General features: G+C 31.5%; 1 protein-coding gene across 3 annotated transcripts in view; it reads right to left on the bottom strand.

Moving 5' to 3' along the window:
- pasilla (RNA-binding protein Nova-1-like protein passilla) overlaps window positions 1-24,918 on the bottom strand; it is a 289,380-nt gene that overhangs the window by 102,934 nt on the left and 161,528 nt on the right. For all 3 annotated transcript variants that reach the window (XM_076412611.1, XM_076412609.1, XM_076412610.1), the window contains exon 3: window positions 5,377-5,523. In XM_076412611.1, the coding sequence (XP_076268726.1) occupies window positions 5,377-5,523 (147 nt within the window). The remainder of the gene's footprint in view (window positions 1-5,376; window positions 5,524-24,918) is intronic.

Consider the following 24,918-nt stretch of genomic DNA (forward strand, 5'->3'; position numbering starts at 1 on the left):
ACAATGCAGATCATTGGCCATGTGGAGTTGACTCAATCAACGGAACTGCTAAGTGTAACTGGTTTTAAAAATCCCCAGTTATTGATTGATAATACTAAGTCTACAATAGTAGCACATTGGAAGGATATTTAATGCGAATATGTGAATTTGTAATTTTCTAAAGGTGAAAGGTCACCTGTTTGGGCCTGTTAAAGGTTAGGATGACAAAGAGAAGTAAAAAATTACTCTTTATACCCAACATCTTATCGGAACCAGATCTTATACTGCAGACTCAATAATAGGGATTAAATAATAATTAAAAGACTACAGCAAAACTAACAAGATAATGTATGAGATTAGTTCAATGTATTCATGCGCTTTTACATGAGACGAATAGTATTTAAAATTAGTTTGGTTTGGTATATGAAAGAAAAAAAAGTAAATTGTTGTCTTGTATAGTATATCTTAACGTCGAAGTATCGTATCGACGGTAATGACAACATACGCAAAACATAGTAAAAACATCATCGAGGAAGAGAAATTGTAGACGAAACCCGAAGTTAACTGACCTACAACCGACGAACTTTAAAAATGATGATGAGCAGACAATATAAAACCATCGTGGCAAAAGTGACGGCACAACCCAGCACTTCAGGTCAGGCACAAAATGGGACGCAGCTTGGTGAGGTGATGCACCGTGAGTCACGGAGGGATTTTGTGGGTTTGAAGAACGACAGCTACCGCAATATTGCAATCGCAGCGTGCCGTGGCGCACTTTTGATGTGACCGTGCGAAATGCAGGAAAAATGGAATTAATTAAAAGAATTACTCGAATCTATATGGATTCGACATGTTTTGTACGATACGAGTCATGTGGACTACATGAAGATTCAATTATTTAATTAAAATTCTTCACTAACTTCTATAATTAAAGTAAATTCTACGCGTGTCTTTCTTCTTTTTAGATACAAATTCTCAGTTATCATTTACTAGCCATCTGGGAAATAAACATTACCGTTTCATCAGACTCGAATTCGTCTTCCGAATCAGATTCAGAACTAAATTCTAGTGCAGTCGTTATTAGTGCAGAATCAATTGCCATGGTACCAAGCCTGCTACTGCAGCTTTACTGCGAAGCGAGAACTGCAATCGTATTTGCGCGGTTTCGGCGTCTGGCAGTTTCATCCCGCTTAGAATTCCCGTGACCCTCACTGCGTCACCTCACCAAGCTGCTTCCCATTTTGCACCTGGCCTTACAGAAGCGATGATCGATAATGATCGAGGCGAAAGAAGATTGGAAGAATGTCGTATAGTGGTTTAAATTGTTTATGTTGTATTCCAAAGAAGCATATGATCCTAGTCAAGCCTGAATAAGGTTCCATTATGATTTGGGCGGATATATCGTGGTATTTGGCTGGTTCTCTATATCACATCCGGACTACTGTGAATCAATAACCCCAAATCCTCTATGATATGTTTCTTATTATGTCTATCAAATGGCTGTCAAATACTGCCATAAAAGATGATAACGCGCCTATACACACAGCCAAAAAGTTTTAGTATTGGTTTGAGGAACATTACAGTATTTTCATGGTATCTTCACCAGTCAGCAGAATCGCCAGACCACATAATTGAACCGTTATGGAAAGTTTTAGAACCAAAGACTAAGGAGTAAATTTCGATCTTTAACATTACTGAAGCAATTGGCGGATGTTTTGGTACAAGAATGGGTTAACATTTCATTGGAAACTATTCAGACACTATTCCGCGAAGAACTGTAGCAGTTTTAAAAGCAAATGATGACTTTTACACCTTATTAATGAATAAATATTGTATATATATCATGCCTTTATATTATTTTATCCTGAGAGGTATTGTGGGCGCACCCAAAAATTATAGGACTGATTATCTACATCGAGACCTTCAGATACCCACCGTCAGTCAAGAAATCAAGAGAATTGCGAGGGGGCACGAGGAAAGACTCCATTCTCATAAGAATATTGAAGTATTGCAGCTTTAATCTTGTGTAGTATTGTGTAGTGAGGTGCATATAATAAAACAGCAGTGACATGTATAAACATTATCTCACTAAAGATTGAAATAGGGCCGATGGGCCCTCCTAGTTATATATCTAGATTTAAGTTATCATAAACACAAATTGTAGATTAGTCGGAAACGACTAGTAACTAAAATACAATTATAGATTAGAACGAAATTGATACGTATTAAGAAGCCCGCAATAAAAAAAATTATTGATATTCAAAAAAATTAACAACCCCATTCCAAATCAAACAAACCAGATCGAACAAACACAAAAAACGAATTACATCTGAACTAATTATGACCGTTCATTTCGTCACTCAAGCTCAATTTGTATCGTTTTGCGAGAGAGATCTAACAAAAAAAATCGTAGTCTATTCAGTATTTAAAAAAAACATATGCCAAACTCATTAAAATGAACAGCGCCTCACTGAATTTGATACAAAAATAAGTCTCGGATATTTATAGATGGCCTAAAATTCGACATTTTTACTATGTTTTTGATACAATTACTTCATCGGCGCGAACGCAGACTATTGCGTAGAAATACAGAAATATTCAGACAATTGAGAAACGCCAACGTTATTTAAATAACAGTTACGACAACGAAGAACATGCATATTGATAAAGATAAATGTTAAACGGGCGACGTTGTGGTTATTATCTTCGTTATACTACTTTGGGTTACTGTTATTTGACTATAAACAGTATAATCGAGATATATTATATCGGTTATAGTCACCAAAATATTTTCACTCAATCATTTATTCATTATATTGGTTTGACCGATGTCCTCTTAGGGCTTTTTGGAAACTGTTACATTATTTATGGGTATATTATTTGGAATAGCATGTTAAGTTAGTTGCTGAAATATAGTTTTCAAAAAATTATCAACTTCTTTGGATAAACATCAAGATTCAGCGTTGCGTTTTGCTCCGCTTTCGGTACCGTGTGAGTGAGCCGTTGACTTTTGTCAAGAAATATTTGAGACATAGACATTGACTACATCCATGCATCAGAAAGGAAAGCCATAGCTATATATCTGCTATATAGAATTATTTTATCATGACTATAGCTAAAGGGTGACGGCAGTATGTTCATTAGACCACCTGTGGGGGCGCCTTTCGAGTATATTGCACAAACACATAAAGAAAGGTCATGGTCAGGATTCAACATTAGAGAACAATATTACAGGAGAAGAGCTCCATCGTTACCATACCCGTAGTTTTGGACAAACTAAAAAGTACTTAAAAATTAAAATCCATGAAATATATACATAAAAATCAATTTTACCCTTAGATTTATTATATTTTGGAAATGTTGATGTTACTACGTTATTTACTACCTTGCACTCCTAGCCATAATCTACTGGAATCTGAAAAAACCGAAGCTTAAAAAACTACTCCAAAGTTTGTCAACCATAGGAATTTGTGTAGAAAAGTTGAAGTCGCCGGAATATGGTGCAATTACAACAACTGACCTTTTTTTCGTAAATGAAAGCTGTCCAAACCAGAATATGACCGTCGTTTAGGAGGTGATGATAAGCGTTTATATTATTAATTTTGATTTATAATAGAATATATATGAATTAGCAGTGTCATTTGTAACTCTATACACATTTAAACTTATCTGGGTAACCATATATGAATATTTTAAAAATAAGCTTCTTTAGTACAACATGAACAATATTCTAGTAATGTAACTTTCAGAATAGAGGAATTTCAAGGGCTACGATTATTTACCATTTTATACGCACACTCTGAATATTTTCAGAAGACTATGGGTATAGGGGGAAGCTCACTGAAATAGCTATGACAAAACCTGTCGAAAATCTGTTGAGATCTCCAACCTCTGAAAAACGTTATATTATGTTTGAGGTAACAAAAGAGTAAGGTAATTTAAATTAGTGAGGTTTCTGTGTGCTTCAACTAGATTTATATTTTAACAATCAAACCAAATTATTTAAATAAATTTCATGAAAAAAAAAACAACATTAAGCAAGTTGAAACTGAATTATTAAGAGCAGTTCTTAACAACACTTAATTATTTATATTCTCTTGAATTATGTACAGGTAGTGATATTATTATTCTAAATGATTGACACCTGGCATTAATTTCCATTATATCTTAAATATTTCTAGACACTGGTAGGTCACTCTGAAGACCCTAACCCTTTGAATGCACATGGCCCACATATATGCTGGACACTAAAATAAACCAAAAAAACATGTTATCATATTAAAAACTAGCAAATATTGAATTTTTTAACTATAAAAATTTATTTTTTTTTTTTTACTTAATTAAGGATTAGTTAATTTTAGTTAATGAAGGATGCTTCTGCTTTACAGTGTAGACCACTGGCCATGTGAAGTTGACTCAATCAACGGAACTGCTAATTGTATCCGGTTTCAAGAATCCACAGTTGTTGATTGCCAATGCTAAGTCTACGATAGTTGCACATTTGAGGGATATTAATACGAATATGCGAATTTGTAATTTTCTAAAGGTGACCTGTTGAGGCCTGTTAAGGCTGAGAATCATCGAATCATAAGACTCATATCAATGCTAAGAATTTTCGCATTAACGTATAAAGTATATTTGAATGATATTAGTCTTAAAAATCAACTTCCTAAATTATGTATTTTCGATGGGTAATCAATCTACCCCTTTTACACAAATGCAAAAAATCGAACGAACCGTTGAAATATCGAGATTAAAAAGGCAGAAAGGTTAATGTTATGTCAATGAAGAATGTCAATGTTAAGTTGTATCTATCTAATGTACAACTTGGGTATTGCTATACAACTAAACGGAATAAAGCGATTGAGTTAAAATATTGGTGATTTAATATAAGAAAAATAGTGAAGGAGACGGTAAACTATGTTAAATATTGTGTATTTATTATCATATTTTAAGGAACCAAATATTAAAAAGTTATTTCAACGTTGCACTCTTTTTCAGGGTTTGTACAAAATTGTTTTACCGTAATACATTTCAAATAGTGATTTTTACAAATATTAGTAATTTTAAGTATAAGTTTACTAAATTAGTCTTCGAGTATTTGAATTAGTTATTCGAAACAATAGTAAATCAGCAATAGCGAATAAAAATTGATTTATTAAATTAATTGAAGAGTATTTTCATTAATAATCTACGTAATCCCCGAAATGTTTACCTCAATTAAACTATATCAAAGTGGAAACAAAAACGAGTCGATCTCTCGAAACAGACGAAGTAGGTTATGAAAACAATTGAACGGCGGTACAACACACTACAAGCAATCTCCGACTATAATTGTCTGTTAATTACCGCACCATTGTTGTTCAGTTTCAAAATTACACGTGAACGTTTATTTACCTGGGTAGAAGTCGTGGGATTTTGACATCTTTACGCGAGCTCCCGTTTCTTTTTGTAATTGCGCAATAGTTTCGCCTCCTTTTCCGATGATGGCGCCTGCTGCCACGCTGGGCACCAGTACCTTGAAGTGGAACGTTCCATCACTGCCTGAAATAAAAAAGGAAATGTTACTTTTTTATCTTAATTAAAGCATTAAACGTAGTTCGCAATATACCATAATGTTAATATACTTTTACACCGAAATGCCTCATTGTCAAAAAGTTATTCTCCAGAATACTATTAAGTATATAACGGTTCATTGATTTAAAACGCCATATTGTAAATGAAAACATATGTTAACAACATAACCTTTAAAATATTAGCGATCATTTCCTCTTCTTGTCTTTTCGATTTTTAAGCATTAAGCGTTATATTACAAGAAACTGTTATTTTATATTTTCAAACGAAATAATCTGCAGATGAGACACATTTCAACAACATAACCTGTGGGTTCGTATTTCCTCCTTTCTACATTTCAAATCTTAAGCTAAACAAACGTCATATTTTAAGGAACCATTATTTTATATCCTTAAAATTAAGAAATATACAGATGACACACCCTGTAAAAGTATAAGGGCGATGCATTCGGCACCGAAGGTAAAAAACGTGATCCGAAGGCAGAAAGAGTGTGATGATAGGATAGGGAAGTTAAATGAAATCGTAGATATATAAGTACAAATATGATAAGAATCTACATGGAAATGCGTAAATAGAAAGCACACTGTCTTACGCGCCTTATGCATCAGACATTATTAATAGTGTCTAGTTCTGGAGAATCTCAACCGCTTTCGGTAAACTTCGATAATTTCTGCTTAATTTTGCAACGTTGCCATTTGTCAACATATTCGTCACAGGCATTCAAGAGGTAGAATCGAACGAATTACAATGGCCATTTTAGTTCTGATTCTGGCACAGCTACGAACTCGACTTTTTTAAGTTTTGTTTGCAGTTTATTTGTTGTGCCGTTCATATTTTGATTTTATAATGGATAAATCGTGTGAACATTGTCAAAAAAGTTTTAGTCTAATTAACACCTCTAATTTGAACAGACATATGAGAAATTTTCCTCCAGTTGCGTATATATACAATTTTGATTGTGCAAATCGGATTCATTTCTATACTAAATTCATTATATTTCAGGTAAAATTAAGCCTGCGAAGGTGAAAATACGGATAAGTATCACTGTATGTCCTTTATGTGACCATACCTCATCAAAAACCCAGTTCGTTGATCATATAGAGTCATTGCACAATATTAAAATTAAGTAGTTTGTTTATGTTTCGATTCAAGTACAAAATGGAATATGTGTAAACATATACATCTTTTAGTAAAGTATTTGAAGACAATTTCAGCAGATGAAGACCGTGTAAATACAAGTAATTTTGTTATTTAGTTATCTTATAGGGCATTATATTTTATATATTTTTTCTTACAGCAAAAAACTTCTAGACACAATTATATAAGAATTATATTTTGAGGTAATTTTTAAAAATCATAAGGTGATAGGGTTATAGGGGCTTGAGGTGGTTCAGTTTATTTATAGTTCATTATTTTTAAATATAACTATTTTCATTTTGGGTTTGGTTAGGAGTAGTAAACCTTGTCATTGAATTATTAATTTTTTTATTATTCCAAAGTTTAATATTATAATATTTTAAATGTATTAGAAAACAGAAAAATTAGCCTAAATTGTATGGAACAGGAGAGCCATCGACGATTGCTGAAATCCTTATAAATCAAACCTGCCTTGGGAAGCATGCATTTATAAAATCTAAGAGACAAGTTGTTGTTAGATACTAAAATTCTTTTCGAAAAATGCGAAACAGTCGAACAACTTGAGGTAATTAAAAATGCACTGCATCAAATTGAACCAAAACTAAAGACTGTATAATGTAATATAAAAGAAAATACTCAGCCAAATAAAAATAAAGTTAATGTGAAGAAAAGCATTCTACCTCCGAGGTCACTTTTTACAATAGAAAGAAAATATATCTGCGAACAATCCATTCTAAATTGATGAGTAATCAGGCAATGTATTTAATTAATGTCACTGGCTGAATTTGACACTAAAATATATTTTTGAATAAATGTTTGTATGCTGTAAAGATGTTTGTGTTTATATATACTGATAAATGAATTATATTTGTTATCTTACATATATGTTCTCTCTTTTCCCTTATATATATATGCTATTATAATGTTTATATATTGATAAATAATTAAATAATATTTTGTTTTCAAAATTATTTTAAAATGAAAGGTGATTATAAAAGATTCTTCAAATTAAATATTTTATATTATAGGCGTTGAAAAATTTACCAAAAAAGACAATTTAACTTGACTATCAGCTGTAATATTAGATTAATTTGTGAATTCAAGATAATTTATTCTATTTATATTATACTCATCAAATGTACGTATAAATTTCAACTACTGGCAACGTTGCAAACTCGAATCCTTGTGCGCATGCGGGATTCTTCAGAACTAGACTCTTGTGATATTGCTCCTTCCGATTGTCACTTGTTCCGAATGATGATTCATGCTCTAGCTGATTACATTTTTTATGAGGACATCAAAATGTGGACCATCACCCAAAAAGCACAGGAATTTTACAACACAGAATATGTATGCTGAATGACAATATTTTGAATAAAATATATTTTACAAAATTCTCCTAATAAACTTTTGAAGCAAAAAACATACAAAAAGACCCTTAAAAACTTATTTTTACACACTATTAATAAATTAAAAAGGCTTCAAAAGGTTGTAAAAACAATTATATCGATAATAAGAGGAAAAATTAATAATTTATACACTTATATACATATACTACAAGTTTTTCCCATCTTGTCGAAAGAACGATGTTGGTTTGGTATCTGGGAATATTGTAATAGATCCACTATTCATCGTCAAGTACAATATGTCACATAAAATTGATTGGATACCAAATAAAACGCAATATTGAAAAACCGTTTCAAATACCATTTTCAGTCAGTTCGTATGGTAGTGATTTTCCCTCCCTTTGGACCTTTCCCATCACATATAAAATTCTGGAAATAGTTTATTTTATTTCTATTCATCATTCATCAAAATTACTTTTAATAATTAAATTCTTATATTAAATAAGTCTAACGGGATTAGACTACATACTGAATTACTCAATAATTCTAAATGGAAAACTGTTCTTTTATGTTGAGAAATGTGAAAACATTTCAATTTATACTTCGCATTTTCACCAACAAAACCTAATATATCTAATGACCAAGTAAAAACTAGAGAATTACATACGAAACGTATATGGAAATATTTTACTGTCAACTCCAGAATATACCATTTTAATTGAGTATCAAGAAGGATCAAGAAGAGTTATTCAGTTCAAAAAAAATTTAATATTAACTGTATAATGACGACAAAATTGTATAACGGTATATTTTATACATAATGTATCACGTCCTGACATTTTGATTATATTTAATATAAGCACATTTAAAGAGTAATATGAAGAAAAAATGTCGCTGACAATCTTCCATTTCACATTTTTATTTGGTTATATACTGCCTTGTCCCGTTTATAGCAAATTACACAAAACATTAGTTCAAATTTATGTCTGTAATTTTAAATAAACGTATTGCTACCATGATGGTAGCATTTTTAAAATAAATTTTCCTTTATTGAGACAATAAACTCTACAAGCTATGTAAAAAGCATATTATGCAATCAATTAGTTAGAAATTAAAAGTAGTCATCTAAATGTACGTAATCAAAAAATTTATGTAATAAATAAAACACATGAATCATTTTGAATTGCATAGTTTTCTTACGTTTACATCATATAAAATATATTTAAATTATATTAATTTTCAAGAATTAAATTTTTTTTAGCTATAAAATAAAATAAACAATATAATAAAATTTATGTTATATCGCATTGATATAAGCATATTTGAAATAAATATTGTTTCTTAGTGCTTGTTAATTTTTGAAAGTTTTTGTTGTATATTATTAAATTTCTACTAAAGACTATCCCAAAGATGGTATGATAATGGTGATGAATAAGGTTATTTATGCAGATTTTAATATGGCGTCATTTATGCAATAAAGTTTGCCGGCCACAGGCAGAACATTTTGTACAAACTATGGCCGGAATATTGTTTTAACTATGTTAGCTGTGAAGAGAGTAATTAACAAACTCAAAATGACTGGATTAATTGGTTATGGTTGGTTACCTACTGACCCCTATTTATATTTACATATAAGCTATTCAAATGTACATATCGAAACAAACTGAACATCAACAAATATATACTTATTTTTCAAACAATATCATTTTAAACCTTATTAATGAAAAACATGCATCATCAACATAAAACTTTTTAGTCAGGATATTGGGCTACAAGAAAGAATTGTTATTGGTGCATAATATCTCTGAATAATAACTGAGTTCTTTCTGCTTTAATTGGAATGACTTCCATTGACGTTGTGTTATAACAATTATATCCTGATATCAAAGTCCAAATAATTTGCAATCATAGTATATATTTATTGTATTCTAATATGATATTAACAAATATATGTTAATTAAAACAATTACATTATTAGTAAAACGATATATCGATGTGTGCGGTATACATCTGGAAAGACCTAAGTACTACCGGAAAGATAACACGTTCTGTTATTGGTAAAAAATAAACTAGAAATAAAAACCAATAACAGATAAACTACAAGATAGTTTATAGTTTTACGGTCAGATATTAGTTTATATAATTCGATTCTATCACTCTTATCGTAAATCTCTCTCGACTCTTAAAATTCCAAGAATATGGGCAACCAACTAAAAAAAAGTTTATGTCTGTGCAGCTGCCTCTTACTGAAGAATAGCCGAAGCTGATATTGTAGCACAGATCATTGCGCTTCTATTACCCCTCAATAAAAGGTACAAAAATACGTATACGAAACCAAAGTATTTTAATTACATTATATATTGTGAAAAATATAAAGAAAAACTAATTAAACCAGATGATAAATGTATACCAGTTGATTCGAGTTAATTGAGAAAAATGAAACCAGAGAAATGAGGGAGGATATGATAATGTCATTCCCCAAATGAGGCCCTGATTAATTTTGAGACCTTAGAGTACATCGCTGCGTTAAAAAATACAATGAAAAGAAACACCTACAGCATTTTTCCATTTTACTTCGTTATAAATTTTCAATGTCGTCCTTTTCAGAGTAGATTATGATAAATTACGCAAAAACATTAAACAAATTAGATACAAAATGCTAGTGTACACCTTCATGACCTTGTTTATTTTAAAATCTTATTTATGTTGAGCGCTCAAACTATTTTCCTGTAGGTGGAAGCAGTTACGCATCTGTTGTGACGTTGGGAGCTTTTTAAAAAACGAACCCGACAATACAAATTTACGCTGTTATGGATAATAGCCAAGGTATCGCCATTTTATGTTGAAATATTTGAATAGTAGACTCATACGTGGTAAATATACAAACACATGTTGGCAGATGAGAAACATTCAATTCATTTAATAGTTTCAATTTGTTTCTTGATCGTGAGGAATCGATAATCGGACGGTACAGCGTCTGTTAAAAAGGAGTTATCACTTTAGTATATCAGTTGTCATATTATAGATAGAAGTCTTCAACTAAAAAAATTGTTGCAAATGTATCTTTATTTAAGGGCAATTATCCAATGCCATCTAAAACTAAATATCTAAACAACATGCCAAAACTAACATCAGAAAAAGAATAATTAAAGTACTCAAGCATAATAATTCACCAGTAACACAAATTAGCGATGATAATTATCGCGTATAGAAACAATTGTGTTCAACGCGATATATTATTTGCTTGCTTATATTTTGATATTTTGAAACAACTGACTGTTGGTCGACGGTTTCGACATTTGCTTAGACAAAATATCAAGTTTTCATTTAGTATCATTGAGTTGTTCCATGTATACAGATTATATTTACGGAAAGCTCAAAATTACTTTCTCGACATTCATTACTTTTGCTGCTTGATTTCAATAAATTTATTACCCAAGACCACAATAAACTTATTGTGATGCTTCACCGTTATATCCCATTTGTTGGTTTTGCAAGACAATGAATTTTGGACGAAACAACAGCTCAAACGCTTAAAAATAGGGGCATCAACATTTTCCAGACATTTACATGTAATTGGAAAGACCCAAAAGGATGGAAAATGGAGATGCTACCATACGAACGGACTGAAAATGTCATTTCGAACAATTTCAACAATGCGGCTTTATTGTCTGTAGGGCAATAAGATGATTGTTTGTGGTGTATTGTAACTGAAAATGAAAATTGGATCTACTACGATAATCCCAAACACAAAAAGGCACGGGTTAGTCCAAGAGTCATCCATATCGACACCGACGTCAATTAAGCAAATTGAAAAACGTTTAGTTGCAAAAAATAAGCATAAGTCACAAGTAACAGTCTTGCCTATTTAGTATTGTGAAGTGTCAAGAGTTGTAAAATATATACCGTTGTAGGTCGAATGGGAAGTTCTGCCACACCCAACTTACTCACCAGACCAAGTAGCATGTCTTGGTTGGCATACGGTTTCGAAATACTGAAGAAATTGTAAAATAGACCGATAATTAAATCACTGCTAAACCAACATTGTTCTTCCAACATGGTGTTTCCATGTTGTCAGAAAAATAGAAAAAAGTAGTAAAAAATGATGGAAAAATTGCGATTAACATATATTGTACCAATTTTTCTCAATAAAAGCCTTTCTAAAGCGAAAAAATAGAATAGCATGCAAGTATCTAATAGTACTATTAAAATAAAAAATTTACTACTAAAATAAATAAATATCTAATAATAACGACATTATCGTGATAATGTGCCTTCTCATACAGCTGTTTCTTCGTCATTTCCTATTTGAATGTAGCCGAACTTAACCACCTTCAGACTTTTGGCTATTCCACATACTCAAGATATAGTCTTGAGTAGATAAGAAACATCATAATCAAATTGTAGAATGTTGTAAAAGTTATTCGAAAAAAAATCAGACACTGTTTTGAAGATTTAAGAAAATGTTGGCATAATGCATTGTTTACAGAAAAAGTTAGAGTTAATTTGGAAGGGATGAAATAAATAACCCATTTGAATTTTTCTCCAAGAGCGTTTGATCTAGTTTTTCATTACAAAAACAGCACTCGGTAGCATCAGTAGTTACATCACGTACTTTTAATGACCAATAATAAACTCGACACAATACTTAACTATCTTAAGAAGAAACACGGAATGTAAACAATTATTAACAATAATCTAAAAGTTAATGAATATCGTGTTTAATAAAAATTATAATAACATACACAGAAATCAATCCCCGACAGGAAACGATGTTTTAGTTGGTTTTGAAACCATAATGAACGAAATTTAATAAAATATTGCATTAGATACAAACCTAAGTTTAAAATATTTGTATAGATCCTTACAATCTGGTAAAATTGATACCTGAAAAAAATATAAATTAATATTGTCTTAAAAAAATAGTTGTGTCGATGTCGAAACCGTGTGGAGAAGCGAAGGGAAATGAATAGTAATAATATATCATCGATAAAATTTTATGGTTTCGAATAAACGATCTGAACTATTAAAAGCGCATGACTCATTTGACGAGGCCTTGAAACGCCATAAAAATATAAAACCAATACATAATATGTTTGAATAAGATATACTTTGTGCATTCATTTAACAAACACAAATGAACAAGGTGTTTTTAATAAATAAATCAATAACTGCTGTATATAAAGAGGGCGATTATTTAGTACTCAATAATGGCATTAGTATTACGGAGTAACTTTGGAGGGTAGTAACCTTAATAGGTCTAAATTGAGTAGCTTAGCTGTTCGTGATCATGCAATTTAAATGATACCGATTGATGAGCAGAGAGCCGGAGGTATAAAATGAACAACACAGATTTTTTCCAGGAAGCATAGGAGGAAATTATTCTTGTTGTGTTGGAAATAGTCCACTAATGTGGTTTCACCATTATGATTAGTAGCAAAACTGTAGTAGTTAACTGGTAATAATTAGACATTTATTTTAATCATGATATATGTTAGTAATGATTTAATTTTTATTTTACAGGTGAGATATAGCTAGAATTTGTCGAGAGTTAAAATCTAAGAATGTGAAATTAGACAGAAGTTTGCCTGGATACAAGAATAGTGCAGAATAATAGTTCTAAAAGATTAAATTTGCTAATAAGATTTAACCTGGATCAAATAAGCAAGATATAAAATGATCAACGACACCCTAACGGTCTTAGTTACTACTTTTCTGAAGGTGGAAGGGTGGAACAAACACGGAAAAGAGAACGCATTTTTATATAAGAGTATAGGTAAATACATTATTATTTTGTAAAAATAATGATGTATTGACTGAAGACTTCTTTCAGCTGAAAATTATGACAATCCATTCGTTTTCCAGGCTAGTAAATGTATAATATGTCAACCAAAAGTGGAGAACAGCAATAAATTCATTAATAGGATTTGTCGGTCAAGAATAGTAGCAAAATTTCCACTAGTGATCATAGTTGATCATATCTGGAGATTTTTAGGACATTTTCACTGTGAAATAGTGTGCCAGAATGTTTAGATAATAAAAGTGTGTAAGTGTTTTGGAAATATTATATCAAATGTTAGTAAAATTTCATTAAACTTTATTGTATTGTTTACAAAATAATGTTCGAATAGGAAATAAGTTTTACGGAACAATTTTACACACTTTTTTATATTAAATGTTACTGTATAAATGGAGAAATTCGGTCATGTTAAAAGAAGGGTATATTATTAAGATAGCGTTATATTTAATGCCATAAAAAGCCAGTTAAAATCAGATTATTGGGTTAATGAAAAATATATCATATTTGCTAAATATCTGATTGCTAGATTAGATAGTAGTTCAGATCAATTCTGATGATCAATTAATCTCCACATTATCACACTTTTATGTAGACCTATGGAAAACAATGCACATTTTCTTTGAACAGTGTGAAATAATAATATATAGCAAATTAATAGAAAAAAAGTAGCTAAATTTTTCTGTTTTAGTTTGAACAAGATGTTTTCCGCTCTGAAAAATGTTTTAATAGGGAATAATCTCCTGATGTCTCAAAAATAAGGTTATGCCGAGTAGAGTTACTTTTGGAAAATAGTAAATACAAATTTGGGAAATGTATTTCTTATTAAAAATAATACCGTCCATATGCGTGAATTTAATTCAAAAACTTATGTTTAAAAATCTGTCTTATGTAAAATGTCTAAAAAAGTAAAGCCTATAATTCCTTGCGCATTAGTAGAATAAAGAAGTTTCTGATGGTTATGTTTCAAATTCGTTGTACTGTAATAGTACAACGAAAAACAACACGAAAATTGCTTATTGGCTGGGTTTGCGAGATCAAGTCTTTGAGTGACATCCTAGGACTTTAGTTCTTGCAATATGTGTGCAAAGTACCATTCCTGTATAGATTTGAAGCAATTTAGCACTTGTGATTTGAGAATCAATCACTAGGACTCGTTCACACAGTCACAGTTATCTTTCAAAACATCTTGTATAATAAATAAAGTAGAAAACTGAAGGCTTAAAATATATTTTAAAAGTATCATCGTCTACAATAAAGACGTTTATTTAAATTAATTATGTGTATTAATGTATCCATTACGATGACAAATAGCTATTGATGAACATAAATCATCACTACTAGCAAAAAAACAGCTTTTGGCGTATGGGACCAAAGTTATCCTCAATAATTAATTCATACAAAAAAAAACAAACTCGTTAAGCTCGTTTCGAGTGTTTTAACTCGTTGGTAAATACAGTCACGATTCTTATTTTTTTAGTAAAAATATAATTTTCTACGTGTTTTAACAGTGCTGTAGATGGGACGCTAACGCGGTTTATTTGAATTAAATATTTATAAGCTCATGCATATACAAACGACTGGTATTGACCAAAAATAACTTGACAAGTTTTGAAATATGTTTATAATTTTCAAATGTATACGCCGGCATAATTATTATAATACACTAATTGACTTTATTATTTATTTTCGATATAAATAAATCAATGAACAGTTTAATTATGCACAGCGCCGAATAAAGTGTTAGGGCTCGCTATTTATTTTTGGTAAAATTTAATTTATATTTCATTAAAATGTGAAAAACATTATATCTAGTCGCGCTATATAATATATATACATAGTATGGAGAGAAGACGATAGATTTTCAATCGTTCCAAAATTATTCGTAGAATTTCTAGACATATTTTAGCGGAGTTCAAGCTGTAAGGTCACCAAAGATTGATTGAAGATGCTAAAATATCACTAGGAATGAACTACTGGAATTAGAACTAAATATTGGTAAACCATTTTATACAGGGTATACCAGGAAATTTGGATAGAAAGTACATTTCAGAAGACTATCAAAAGCAAACTGGCAAACGTATAACTTAGAGACGAGACGTCTTATATAGTGCGACTTATACGGATCTCATTGTTCAGAAAGAAATATGTGCTTATGTCTATCTGTGAGATATAGTGAAAATATTAGAATTAACACATTCCTTTATATTATAATGGCACTGCGTCCGCAGTGTCGGTTGTTATATTATGTTAAAATAAAATAGTTTTCAAGCATAATAAAAGTTTTATTTTAAACCTTACACTTTTTACAACTTCTATATACATGATCAAACATTATGATTTTTATCAAACTCTTTTAAAAAAATCTTTATGAAAAAACATTTCGAAGTGCAGAGCGGTGAGAGTAAGGCGTGAAGACTCTTAAATACTATTATCTTCAACACACATCATTTTTCAACTTAATTGTATATAAATATGAAACATGTAAAAATTTAATAAAATACTAATATGAAAAAATATATAGTGCTTTTGACTATGGACAGTCAAATCAATGAATCGAATATAAACGTATTTTTAACAGAGAATTTTTGACACACCCTAAAAAACAATTACTTTAAAAAATTTGTGCAGTATTGCAATTCCAAACTAGAAATATAATAATAATATTATAATAGTAACTCACTTAAATCAAATTTCATTTAAAAAAATATTTAAGTTGAATGGAAGACATTTCTTAGCAAAAGCTTTCCAAAAATTAGGTTAAATCAGAAAAGTGATATATACTGAGCAAATCGTTAAAAGAAAAACAAATACAAGGTTCTAGATTACGTATTAATGATCCAGTTAGCGTCAAGACAAAAACCGACTTAAAAAACACCATCTATTAACCACGATAATAGCATTCCAACTTTTACATGCCCAACCAAAAACATTACTACTACGCTTCAACCTTTTCCGATGCCACAATATTCTAGGACTATGAAGTATCGAGTCAAGGTTGTTTATAAATAAATACGTCTCACAGATCCACTTGTACGGACGGCGTGATTACATTGACTGCTTCGTCGTGAAAGAATATATTCCGACCTTGGAACGCCCACGTCGGCAAGGTAGGTGACGTTTTATGCTGGCTGTCAACGAATTTAGCAACAAAATAGTTCGACAATATCTATTAATCGACTTCCTATTACGCGATGTGACCTGATTTATAGACCATGCGATAATTCTTTAGTTCTCGATGGGTTTATTGAATATACCATAAATTGAAATTATTTTTTATATTTTAGTTTACCATATTACTTATTTTTAATAGAACAAAAACTCATGTGGTTAATGTTAATATTAATACATTAAAAATATAGTGTAACTGTTTCTTAATTATCTAATAAAAGGATTTTGAGCTGTATTGGTGTTGTCAAAGAGCTGCTGTGTTCTAGAGTATTCAATGAACACTCTTCCTTTAGCAATAAAACTCAATGTACCTTGTCACAAGACGCAATGACAGCATTCCTCAAGAGTTTAATCTGAAACCTTTCGATTATTATCACTGTTATATGTAGATGAACTTGAGTGTTTACGAAGCCCGTATACTCTCTTCAACCTTATTCCTAATGTGAAGCTCATGTATGGACATTTTGAACTAGGCAAACTTTTTTATTACTTTTTATTTTTTTCCTTTAAACTGATTTTAATACAGACCACTGTCTGATGAAATTTATAAACAAATCTATTTTGCGAAAATTTTTGAAATAGAAATACAGTTACCATGACCAATATGTATATTTAGTTTCAGATTGGTTGATCGTATGATTAAAAGTTATTTTAACAAATTAGGAAAACAAATAACAAACGCAATAGTTAAATTAATAAAAGCAACAGTATCGTAGTTGAAGCTGCAAGGCCATAAAAGTTGGACTGAAGGAGATAGCCATAGACCTAGCCATAAAGCATCACAGTTTGGAGTCACCAAAACTTGGGAAATCATTGAATATACCATAAAAAGTTGGGCATGTGGAAAATATTTGTTCAGCATGTCAAAAAGATAACCGAGAATACCGTTTTTATTATATCGATACATTTACAAAAAACTCATGTAGTTAATGTTTTTAATAACTGTAGAAAAATATATTAAAAATATAGTGTAAATGTTTCTTAATTATCTAATAAAAGGATTTTGAGCTGTATTGGTGTTGTCAAAGAGCTGCTCTGTTCTAGAGTATTCAATGAACACTCTTCATTTAGCAATAAAACTCAATGTATCTTGTCACAAGACGCAATGACAGCATTCCTCATGAGTTTAATCTGAAATATTTCGATTATTATCACTGTTATATGTAGATGAACTTGAGTGTTTACGAAGCCCGTATACTCTCTTCAACCTTATTCCTAATGTGAAGCTCATGTATGGACATTTTGAACTAGGCAAACTTTTTTATTACTTTTTATTTTTTTCCTTTAAACTGATTTTAATACAGACCACTGTCTGATGAAATTTATAAACAAATCTATTTTGCGAAAATTTTTGAAATAGAAATACAGTTACCATGACCAATATCCATATTTAGTTTCAGATTGGTTGATCGTATGATTAAAGGTTATTTTAACAAAGTAGGAAAACAAATAACAAACGCAATAGTTAAATTAATAAAAGCAACAGTATCGTAGTTGAAGCTGCAAGGCCATAAAAGTTGGACTGAATGAGATAGCCATAGACCTAGCCATAAAGCATCACAGTTTGGAGTCACCAAAACTTGGGAAATCATTGAATATACCATTAAAAGTTGGGCTTGTGGAAAATATTTGTTCAGCATGTCGGAGAGATAACCCGGAATACCGTTTTTATTATATCGATACATTTACAAAAAACTCATGTAGTTAATGTTTTTAATAACTGTAGAAAAATATATTAAAAATATAGTGTAAATGTTTCTTAATTATCTAATAAAAGGATTTTGAGCTGTATTGGTGTTGTCAAAGAGCTGCTCTGTTCTAGAATATTCAATGAACACTCTTCATTTAGCAATAAAACTCAATGTATCTTGTCACAAGACGCAATGACAGCATTCCTCAAGAGTTTAGTCTGAAATATTTCGATTATTTTCACTGTTATATGTAGATGAACTTGAGTGTTTACGAAGCCCGTATACTCTCTTCAACCTTATTCCTAATGTAAAGCTCATGTATGGACATTTTGAACTAGGCAAACTTCTTTATTATTTTTTATTTTTTTCCTTTAAACTGATTTTAATACAAACCACTGTCTGATGAAATTTATAAACAAATCTATTTTGCGAAAATTTTTGAAATAGAAATACAGTTACTATGACCAATATGCATATTTAGTTTCAGATTGGTTGATCGAATACGCGACTATCGCTTTGGATGTTTTAGATAAGAATAAGGAGAAACGGTATTGAAAGTAAAATTGTCATTATACAAATAGAAATACGGATAACCTCAAAGTCTTGTGGATTTTTATGCCATTAACAATCCAACGCTATTGGAGAATACGAATTTGACAAAGAAGAATATTGTCCAATTAGAAAAATCTCTATGTGCATAATATGCTACAATAAAACCTCAGACATATAACAAAAAAATCATCAACATCAACATAATTTACACTCCTTATATATAAATGTGTCGTTTAACACGAACGTTGTTTTTCCTATAATTCCTCCACATATGAAAATTAGTAGTTGATAAATTCGTCATACGAATAATGTCGTGTGTGTTATATTAATATATATATAAAGGCCGTCCCGGTTTTATGCTAATCCCGCTATAGAATTAACATAGGGCCGTGTGGCCTGGGCATAAACTCCAAAAATGTATCTTATGTTTTATTTATAATCTAAATTACAGCGTCGGCATAAAACCATTTTCCGTAATTTGGCGAGTCGTTCGTTCCTTACTCTTGCAAGTTTAACTACGAGAATATTTAAGAGCTCTATAAAAACTACTGTCAGCTGCAGATATATCATTTTGCGACTTCAGTCCTACTAAAAAAAACGTTTCATTCAGAAATTGGGCTAAACTAAGAATTATTCGGTTTGATCAATCTAACTACCACAATTACAGTTATTTTCACAATTTTATACATTTTTACACATTTTACACAGTCACAATTTTAGTCATTTGTTTTCTAATTGAATAAAACCTCATTGTCGCCGTTCAACGAGTCTCTTCTTTCCGTGAGATAAAACAATTTTTTTAAATATATACCTTTCATTAAAAGTAAACGCTTCCACATTTTATAGCTGGCGCAGTCAGTAGGATTCGAGGATATCATAAGGCTGTTCTATTTTGAATTAATTCAATCAACCGGAATCAAATTAATTATCAAGAAAAGAAGAGAAGTTCACGTTGAATTGGTAATCATCCCGCAATTATTTAAACCTTTTCTTGATGTAGATAAATTAAATTCGGGCAAAGGTACCGCAGTTGAAGCTGTAAGGTCACGAAATGTGGATTGAAGGTGCTCACCCGTCCTTAGTATAAAACACCTATAGTCTGTGAATTCCCAGCATATACATCACAGTGCAAGGTGTAAGGCCACCAAAGGTAGATTGAAGTTGCTGTGAATTAACACGAATCTTGTAATTCAGGGGGAACAGCCACTAAATGTGGATTGTACCCTAGTTCTTAATCGTAGACTATTCATCACAATTTGGGAAACCAGTCCCTAGAGTAGGAAATTTGAAACGTGGAAATTTGGGTAGGAACAGTGCTATTTCGAAGATCTTCAAAGGTAAACCGGAGGATTAAGGTTCAATCGACAATAACAACTATAAGCTTTCTAAACGGAATAACGACCACGTACATCCCTGTGGTCATTTCTTTGGGAGAGAGATGTGATGTAATGCTTGGCTTTGGCCCTGACTATCCGGCCACTTTTTTCAACAGGTTAATAGTTTTTGGTTTCTAAATACTTTCACATTTTACAACTTATATATAATGAATAACCTTTGTTACATATCAATCTAAGTAATAATACAATCGTTTCAGTGGTGATACCAATGTGATCTTAAGACACTCCTAAGAATCCATAAAACCTCCTGCATTCTTGAGGAACCCATCAAACAGTGTCCAGTCAAAGTTCTCCCTAGATTATACAAAATAGACGAAGAAACCTAGATCCAAATAAATAATAGTACCTAAGCCGGAACACGAAAGTTTCCAACTTTACAGGAATCCAAATCGCAGAGAAATAAGCATTATAAAAGCCGGCCTATCATTTGAGAAAAAGGTGTTGAAAGAAAAATTTTAAGATTCTACAAATGGGACTTCAAATTAGGGTAGCTTCAGAAGCTGAACATCCGAGATCAACAACTGAGATCCGAGCGGTATTCGGCAAGAAAATGTCATATCTTCAGTGCTTTTCAATATACAATTGGATACTTACAACTCCTGGATACCACAAATTCCTTGACCGATCGATATTTGCTGATAATAACATTCTTCATGATACAGTTCATACTCCAAATATATGCGACTTGAAAATGAATGAATAAAGACCAAAGCATTGACAACTGACAGACCGGCTGCTAGTGTAAATCTCAACAGGATACAGTCAAAGCAAGTGCGGAAGTTCATATACTTGGGATCAGTAATAGTGGAAAGTGGCATCTACCGCTGAAGTAATAAGCCGAATCAGTCAAGCTGCAGGAGCTTCTCTAAGGTGATCTATATGATATGGAGGAGAGAAAAAGTTTCAATCAAAGATCGGCCTCATTGGAAAGCTTCTCTAACCAATAGAGCCATGTGGTTCCAAAACATGGATGCTATTATAGTCTGACATCTGTAAACTTCAGATCTTTTAAAAACGATGCTTAAGGCAAATTCCACAGTTTCTTCCCGAGACTACATTGAAATTGGTTTTTACAGTGGTTTGAACATGACTGTCGAATGAAAGGCGAACGAATACCTCACATTCTTCTGTGGTAAAATCGACCTTTTGAGTGGATGACACTACATCAACATCTGTGAAAAAATACATGGATCAAGATCATTGAAAACATTTCTATGCTGCTATTAATTCTGTAGTGGAAATATATGGTTATAAGTCGATTTATGAACGAAAGTTGAACGGAGCAATTGACAATGTGTAAGGTTTGGTACCTACATTCACGGCTATCATCCTGTCGACCATGTGAATATTGATTAAATAAAATATGAAATTAAATAAACTTTTTCTCTTAAGATATGAATATTTGTTTCAATCATCCTTGACAAAATGTTACTGATATTTTAATCTAGTTAATCTAACATACTATATAATTGCAATGTCAACAGCCGTGTTAGTCGGCCTAGTTATTTTCTTTGATATAAAACATTAAATTGGGTGAGTAATACTAAATTATATAAAATTGTTATACTAAGTTATAAATAATATAAATGCCCACTCGAATAAAATAAATGCAGTGTAAATAGCTCTATGAAAAATGAGTCAATAGATAACTCACCATATTTGACTAATTAACGGCAACTAGACACACAGTGAACAATAAAACGCGCATTCAAGGTAGTATTGTATTTATGTCCTTATTACATTTTCCGTTTATATCAAAATCGTAGACATTTCCTGATGATTGTTGAACACCAATCCAAAGCAATCCCAAATAAACTATTCAAAATACACCTAACCGTCACTAATTTTATAATAAAACCATGAAGTGTAGATTTAACACGGTTTTTGATATGTCCCCTAAAGCCGTATTAATTCGTTTGTATTAAATAAACCCATCTACGGCAATGACTAGAGATTTTATTCAAACATACACATACACACACACAGACACAGTGAGAGAACAAACACGAAAATTCCTTTGGGTTGTAATTATTGCGACATTTGATTGCGAACAGTTTCACACGATTTAAAACATAGGATCTTTTTCGATTTTTAATAGGAGTGTCGAAACCATGTCGTGGGATGATGGGCGATTAAATACAAATAAAAGTGTTAATAAAACAGAAACAACAATAAAAATAACATTGTTCTTAAATGAATTTACATTGGTTTTTACGATTTTTACATTGACATAGAAATCTTAAATTGAAGAAGACATAGTTGGATTCTTTATTTGGGCCAAGGATCCCACGTTCGCTAAAGAAAGCAATATCAAAGAAAAAACTGATTTGGTTGCCTTTTAAGCTTTTTATCTAAGTATAGTTAGATCAAGAAATAAAACACAAAAATCAAAGGATACGAAAACAATTAACTAATTAACAATTTATTAATTTATTTCTCATAGTTTATCAAATAATTTTGATATCGTAGGTAGCAGCGAAATGGGCATGCAAGATCCAACTTGTTCTGACGGTTTGTTAGGTTTTTTAAGCTTAATTAGTCGAGAAACCTCAAACATTCCGGAACAACATTCCATGTCAACACGATTATTGATTTTCGATAGCTCATTTAACAATGCAGCTGAAATATCATCAATTCCAGGAGCCTTTTTAAGATTGAGGAATTTCCGTCGCAAATTCCACTGGAGAAATCAAATTTACATCTATATCGGACTAATAAATAGCTTTTATATCTATTGTAGATTCTATATCATTCAGTTGGAATACGTTGTCTAAATGTTTTGTAAATAATTCAGCTTTTTTCACCCCTTCATTCGACGAAAATTTCTTCTCAGCGAGCATTCTTCTGAGATCTGAGAACAGGAAATAGTCGCTGGGATCTGGAGAATACAAGAAGCAATTCGAAGCCCAATTCATGGATATTTGCCATCGTTTTCACTCACTTGTGACACGGTACATTGTCTTGGTGAAGCATCACATTCTATTTCTTCAAATGCGGCAGTTTTTCAGCGATTTCGTCCTTCAAGCGGTACAACAACTCTATGTAATAGTGGTTGTTGATAGTTCCTCCTTTTTCAAGGCAGTTAATGAAAATTATTCAATGCGCATCCCAAAATACAGACGCCATAACCTTGCTAGTCGACTGTTGCGTTTTCCCACGCTTTGGAGGGGGTTCATAATATGCAGTGCACTCGGATAACAGTCGATTGTACTTCGAAGTGAAATATTAGAGCCATGTTTCATCTATTGTCACATATCAAACATTCCGGAACAACATTCCATGTCAACATGATTATTGATTTTCGATAACTGATTTAACAACGCAGCTGAAATATCATCAATTGCAGGAGTCTTTTTAGGATTGAGCTTGTAAATTTCTGGGGCAAATTCCACTGGAGAAATCAGATTTACATCTATATCGGACTAATAAACAGCATTCAGTTGGAATACGTCATCTAAATGTTTTGCAAATAATAACCCATTCATTTTGATCATTTTAATAGGCGGTACTCTAATAATTGCTCTTTTAAATTCCAGTTGCTATCCATAGTGAGCAATCTTTGTCTGCTTCCGATCTTCATTCACTTACATATTTTTCGAAGCAACTCTGTTTATATTCTTTAATCTTTTAATTTGTCTGATTACTAATTCTATTAAATATTGTTTTGTCTAGAGCATTTCTGGTTCTGTGCCATACACTTCTATCTTTTTTTCTTTCTTTTGTCAATTTCGTAATTTCGAGGGCATAATTTACCTCGTATTCTGATTTCTCTCTTGATGTCGGGGTAGTCTCTTTTACAGCAGACCGAATTTGTTGAATTATATTTCGGGTTTGCAGCTCAAAATCGTCTATACTTTTAAGTCTAGGTCTAAACGTGTCCCAGTTAGTAAATTTCTTAGTAAGATTAGGCTTCTTTTTTTTCAGAATTGTCGGGCCTAGTGTTAACAATACTGGAGTGTGATCAGATAATAGTTCGCACACGTACTCGATCTGTCAAAGTCTAGTAGGTCTTTTGAGCTTAATGTCAGTAGAATAAATCATATGGCTAGTGAAATTTCTTGCAAAAATCGGAAAATTATTATTTTTATGTTCATCAAAAAGCCTTTGCTTTATGTTTTTTTTTGTCTCTGGAATGAAATTGCAATCAAAGTGATTTGCGATTTTACGAAAATTAATAGTAAATAATTTAATAACAAAACAACAATGATAAGAGAGAACAGCACACCTTAGTGTAGATTCTCGATGCGTATTTCATCCGACACATCCCATTGCAG

This window comes from Rhynchophorus ferrugineus, unplaced genomic scaffold (genome assembly GCF_030347505.1).
Source record: "Rhynchophorus ferrugineus isolate W39M unplaced genomic scaffold, kcgeb_rfMv2 rfM8, whole genome shotgun sequence".
Taxonomy (NCBI): Eukaryota; Metazoa; Arthropoda; class Insecta; order Coleoptera; family Curculionidae; genus Rhynchophorus; species Rhynchophorus ferrugineus.